This window comes from Salvelinus sp. IW2-2015, linkage group LG27 (genome assembly GCF_002910315.2).
Source record: "Salvelinus sp. IW2-2015 linkage group LG27, ASM291031v2, whole genome shotgun sequence".
Lineage (NCBI taxonomy): Eukaryota > Metazoa > Chordata > Actinopteri > Salmoniformes > Salmonidae > Salvelinus > Salvelinus sp. IW2-2015.
Genome location: NC_036867.1, coordinates 11,800,181 through 11,806,180, shown reverse-complemented (window position 1 = coordinate 11,806,180; position 6,000 = coordinate 11,800,181). Strand labels below are relative to the sequence as shown.

The 6,000-nt window shown below is 42.1% G+C and overlaps 1 protein-coding gene across 1 annotated transcript in view; it reads left to right on the top strand.

The window, feature by feature from the left end:
* The first annotated feature begins 3,184 nt into the window (after window positions 1-3,184).
* The window catches only part of gpr158a (G protein-coupled receptor 158a), a 98,479-nt gene continuing 95,663 nt past the window's right edge, over window positions 3,185-6,000 (top strand). Inside the window, exon 1 of the mRNA XM_023973413.1 lies at window positions 3,185-4,497. Within this exon, the coding sequence (XP_023829181.1) occupies window positions 3,605-4,497 (893 nt within the window). The 5' untranslated portion in view covers window positions 3,185-3,604. The remainder of the gene's footprint in view (window positions 4,498-6,000) is intronic.

Here is a 6,000-nt window from a genome sequence, read left to right as displayed (position 1 = left end):
GCTAGCAAGTGACAAAAACATTAGCTGTCCAGCCTGCATAGCAACAATTTTGTTTAGAACGGATTGTATTATTTTTGCATAGTAATTATGTAAAAATAATTAAAGTCGTTAAACCAAAATAATTTACTACCAGATTTTTGTTCGGGCTACATATTCTGTTGGAAGAATGAAATTGTATGAAATTACTTATCAAAAATAACGGTTTAATTAAAACATCTAATTCATTGTTATTTTAAACATGGTAACAGTTTTATAAAATCAATAAGGCACACGAGGCAGTGCTGTATCATGAATACAGTCACAGGTAAATGGGTTGACTGGCCCAGAGCAGAACAATTCCATTTACCTGTGACTGTATTCATGATACAGCACTGCCTATGGTGCCTGATTGCTTAAATATAATGGCATAATGGTGACCTCTTTCAAAATGAATTTATCAGTATATGTGTTTGCTTATGTATCAAATTGCTTATCTGTGCCATTTACATTGCATCCCTCATGTGAATAGTGTTGTTATTTTGAACTGAAACACAATTTATGCAATTCCTCAACCAATATATTGGAAAAGCAGAGGTTTGAGATGTGGCTGATAACGATGGGTGCACCTGCTTCTGCTGATCCATAAGTCTGTCTTGGATGTTGGGTTTAGTTCCCTAGTGGCCCTCAGGAGGCACCCCAGCACCCAGCTGTCACACACCCTCCCTCCCCTCCGTCACGGCTGTATTCCCCCAGCCTCAGCCTCCTCCCTGGATGAGATGCCTCCAGCCCAAACAGCGTGACTTGACATGCCCCTACACCCCAGAGAGAGATAGTGGAGAGAGAGAGAGGTAGAGGGGGGAGTGAGAGGGGGATGGATAGAAAGAGGAGAGGAGGGGGGTGGAGAGAGATAGAGCGAGAGATGGAGATGTGGGTGGGGTGTGTTGTGTGGGGGGGGGGGGGGGGGGGGGTGAAAGACATGCAATGAGATAGATACAGGGTCCACATGAGTTAATGAAGCCATGATCTTTCAATGATGCTTACTTGAGTAACACAAATGAGGGACCCACAGAATACTTTAGATGAGTTTATTGATTGGAAGGTGCACAGGTCTATAGTAGATTGTAGGGGAAATACACGCCTGAATTTGCAAGGTGCTGTTGGCAGGATATAATATAACAGGCTTCAAGGCACGCTTCACCTCATTTTATGCCTCACAAGAGGTCTAAAGTAGAACTGGAGTCCATATTCTATTCTATTCTATTAGTCGGATTAGTTTGGAATCAATAAGGTGTGCGGCTACATTAGCAAATTCATAGAAATGGCTTCATTCTTTGAATGTTTTCTTTATTTATTCTCTTGTTGAGAATACTGTACACCCATGAGGTTAGAGAGTTATAGCTTGATTGACAACTTGATTGATTGTGAGGATAGCGGGACCCATTGAAAAGGTGTCAAAAGACTAAGATGCAAAGGTGACAGGAAATGTGTTGTGAATGCCTGACTGTTGTATTGATGGTCTTGGTTGTAAAGAATGTTGTTGATGAAGCGAAAAATGGACTTTAAATATTCATGCCCATAAACATTTATGAGGGTTATAGTGACACCCTATGGTCAACAAGATATCACAGACTCACGTCATTTCTTGACGTCCTTGGAGAAACGTTATTTTTTACTAGTAACCTGACTTCATCTCCCGTCATCCTGTATTTAAGCACACAGCTCCCGCATAGGCGCCAGACGATCTAGGTATATATTAGGCACACAGAAACAACTACTATTGGCACAGAATGCATTGATTGTAGTACACAATCCATAACCATATAATATAAACTGGATATGGAATTGAGTAAGAATGTTGGCCATTGTGTGTGTGACAGTGTTTCACTGCAAATTGCGTCTCACATATCGTTTCATTTATAAAGACGAGGGAAACTGACATTGCATAATATGACAGTGTGTACTTGTGCAACTCAAGCCACGCCCTAGAATTAATTTAGGATGTCTAAAACGAGAAAAATCTGTTTTTGTGCCACATGACCCAGTGACGCAAGTCCAAAGAAAGATGAAGTCGTTTGTTATTTGATATTACCTTGTTTACAGACATGAGCCAACGGATTAAGCGGTCGTGCAGCTACAATGACTCATTGCACCATGATTCACAACTTGAAACGTTTTACATTCAGCCTGTTCTATTTTCCGGTGGTCCCTCATCGCCTATTCTTGGACCATATTTGTCTGCGAGGCAGAAAGGATACAATACAATTTCGATGCCATATAGCCTACTTTGGCTGCGTCTACAGGCAGCCCAATTCTGATCCTTTTTTTCACTAATTGGTCTTTTGACCAATCACATCAGTTCTGAAAAAGATCTGATTTGAAAATATCTGATGTGATTGGTCGAAAGACCAATTAGTGGAAAAATATCAGAATTCGGTTGCCTGTGTAAACGCAGCCATTGTGACATCTTTCAAGATGTATTCAAATGTGAATAATCAATTTGTGATGAATGGTTTTGTATTTAGTCTACATTGCGGTTGCCACCTAGGCCGGTAGTCACTAACGGATTTATTAATAAAGACGAAAGCAACGTAATCTGCGTTGTGGCATGTTTTTAGCATTAATCATCAATCCATTTGTAGCCTATACCTATTATAGAGTAGGCTTTAGCGCCTCAACAGATTGACTATGCACAATCTTAACCCACAACTGACAATCTACTCCTCCTACAACGTCTACATTTTCAATTTGTAGTCAATTCTGCTGTTATCCCTGTTGACTAGCCTATGGACGGCGTCTTTTATAACACTTAGCCTAAATAAATAAACACAGCGTATTTTACGACAAAATACCTTTATCAATAAAATCCCCAAATAATGTAAACCTATCTTTAGAACGTTATTATAGATTAGAATAACCGAAAGTCTCCCTCTAAAAATCATCATCTGAGAGAGATCACAGGTTGCTGAGCGAGCGACTCCTTTCCTTGCCTGTTTTTCTCGAGCGCAGCTTTCAGGACTGGACAGCTCCTTCGCCGCTCCACCTAACCCGCGTTCCCATTGCAATGATTGACAGAGGAAACGGCCATACGCGAATCAAGGGCACTTTAGAAATCCTATAAGATAATGAAGGAGACGGGCTTTAAGAACGAATGGTTCCCGATGTCCCCACGGTTTAGTTACTGCTTGTTGTGGACGGAAGAGGGCGGAGTGTGTTTGTCACCCAAGTGTGAAGTACTGACTCGGTGCTTCCAAAAATCGGAGGATTTTCCCCCCGTTTCAATTCAGGCTGTGTACAAACATCACAGTCTAAGGAGGACGCCAAGCAACACCCAAGCCCGTCTTGGATGTTATTTAGATTGGTTTACCAAACGGAATCAGAGAGGATAAAACAGCTGCAAGCGGGAGACACAATAACAAGCCAAACGTGACATATGTTTGGAGACAAAATAAGGGATTTGACTAGAGATTTCAAAATAGTTCTCTTATTTTCAGGAGCCAAGTGTGGAAGTCGCGTGAATATCTACAGGTGAAAAAAAAAAGATTTTGTAACTGAGAAATTGGTTCGCTCTATGGTACCCAACGCAATCATTTGCTGAGCATCAACCCAGTCGCCAAACATCTGTAAAATGATTGGGGATATGGCTGTTTTCCGGTTATCAATACTGTTGCAAGTGGGATTTGTTATTGGATCAAATTATAGACATGTGGAGTGGCCAGAGCACGAGCGAGATATCAGAGCACAGCAGCCGATCTACAACACTCATATCAAGTACCAACAAGCACATCTTCGTGCGTCTCATCCGCCAAAAGGCGCGACAGAGCGCTCTGTCTTGCCGCAGACTATTGAGGAGCATCTTCCTCGGGTCGTTACGGCGTTTTTACACACAGGGGATTCTACTACCTTAAAACATGCCAACTGCTCACGGAGATACGAGCTCAGTGCTCTGCGAGGAAGGTCTCATACGGCCCCGCATTATACCATGCACAGCGTGCTGGACACTGTGATGCACGCTACTAACTTCCTAAACATGATCCTGCAAGCCAACAGGTCAAGGGAGCAGAGTCTCCGACGAGACATTGAGTGGTACCACGCGCTGGTCAGGAGTATATTGGAGGGGGACTCCAAGATCCACAGGGCCGTGGTCATATTCAACACTGAGTCGTCTTCCCAAGGGCCCTCTGTCTTTCTCCAAGCTACGAGAGCAGGAGGCGAGATAGTTCTCCAGGATCTCTCCAGCACGGCCCACCATCACCTCAAAAACAGAACGGCCGAGACAGAGTGGTACCACGACATCAAAGACAAGAAGAAGCCCCACTTCCACAAAAGGGTGTTGAGCCAAGACATTACATCAGTTGACGCGTCTCTGAAAAGAGGAGAGAGTTTCATACCTGACAAATCCCATATCAAATGGTCAGCACCATACCTGGAGTGTGAACACGGGAATTTCATCCCGCGGTGGCTTTTGACCCTATCAGCTGGTTTCTATGGCCTCAAACCCAACCTGGCTCCAGAGTTCAGGTATGGTTGAACTACTACTGTTGTTTCAGTCATTATTCATAAGCATTGCACCCAGGGGAAACCAGAATAGTAGGCCTATGCTGCTGCTGTAAGGTAACGTTACTTTTGGCACATGAGTAAAGTAGTGAGGCAGCGGCATGCTGGTGTCTTTGTGTAGCCTATACTTTTTTGTTTAAGTCACCTTTCTTAAAACACCCCAATCCACAACGCAATATAATACATTTCAGTTGGTGTGGTAGGTCTACTGGTACTCCGTACTTTTGCGTGAAAGCTAATGATTCATTTCAAGTTATCTACCGCCGCCGTTATTTCCAACGGGTGTCGCTCCTTCTCTCGTCTAACAACGCGCGTTGGGAAAGCGTCACTGCAGGTGCAGAGGATGATGCTAAAAATAACTCCCGATGTTATTCCGTTGCAACGATGGAAACCTCTGGCTAATTATTTTTTCAAACTCGTACATCTCCTTTACGACTCATACAGTGTTGGGTGCGTGCTTTTCCCTTATCCGAAAAGAAACCCTTATATTTTCATATCACTCAAATGTGCATAACAAACATAATATCCTGGTATTTCGAGTAAAACTGCATCCAATTGAAATGCGAGACACAGTCTCACGCAAGCTCCAGGGTGGCCAGTTTGCGTCTCAGCTGTAACGAGGAATGTTGAAATATATATTCTTGAATATGAGTGTTTTATCTATTATTCATGCTCCAATATGTTTACCACCACTACTGTCTAATAGGTCTCCTGTAAGTGTGGTATTACCATGTTTACGACAACAGTGAAATAGGTAGCCTAGCCTAAGTGAGGCTCAATAGAATTTTGACCGACATCTTCGTGATACATTTTTTATTCAGATAGATAGTTGTGTGCACTGCGTTCAATTCATCTTTAATTGATACACACCAGGGTTGCTCACGGAAAGGCATGGATTGCAAATGAGACATATAGTGCTGAACATTGTATATAGGCTTACTATAGCTAGGTTACATTAAGCTTTGGAATCAAATTCATTTTCTATTCAGTTTCTCTTTCCTCACTGCAGATGCAGCATCATGTCCATTTGTGATACCAATGTTACTTCAATGTAACAACAACGTACAATAAGAATGTTACAATGCATTTTTACCCCATCAACTGTGTAAACTCAATAACAACATCATACTGGTTAAATAGTGGATGTTATGTATTGTCTCAGGTCCTTAGGGAGTGGCCACAACAACAGCAACCAATGGTGCATCTTTTCAATCCAATTGATCCCACAGGTACTTGGGAAATGTCTCACCAGTCAGCATTATACATTCTCTTCTGAAAATCATTATTGTGAATCAGTATCCGTACAGAAAACATTTGTGTTTCACCTCAATGATTAGTTAAATAACAGCTTGTATCAGTCTGGTCTTTTCTTACCCCCACATTCAAACTACATGAGAACATATTGTGATGCTGTCATATGCCCAGCCATTAAGACTGCTGTGTTACCTTTTGTTTAACACAGAGGAT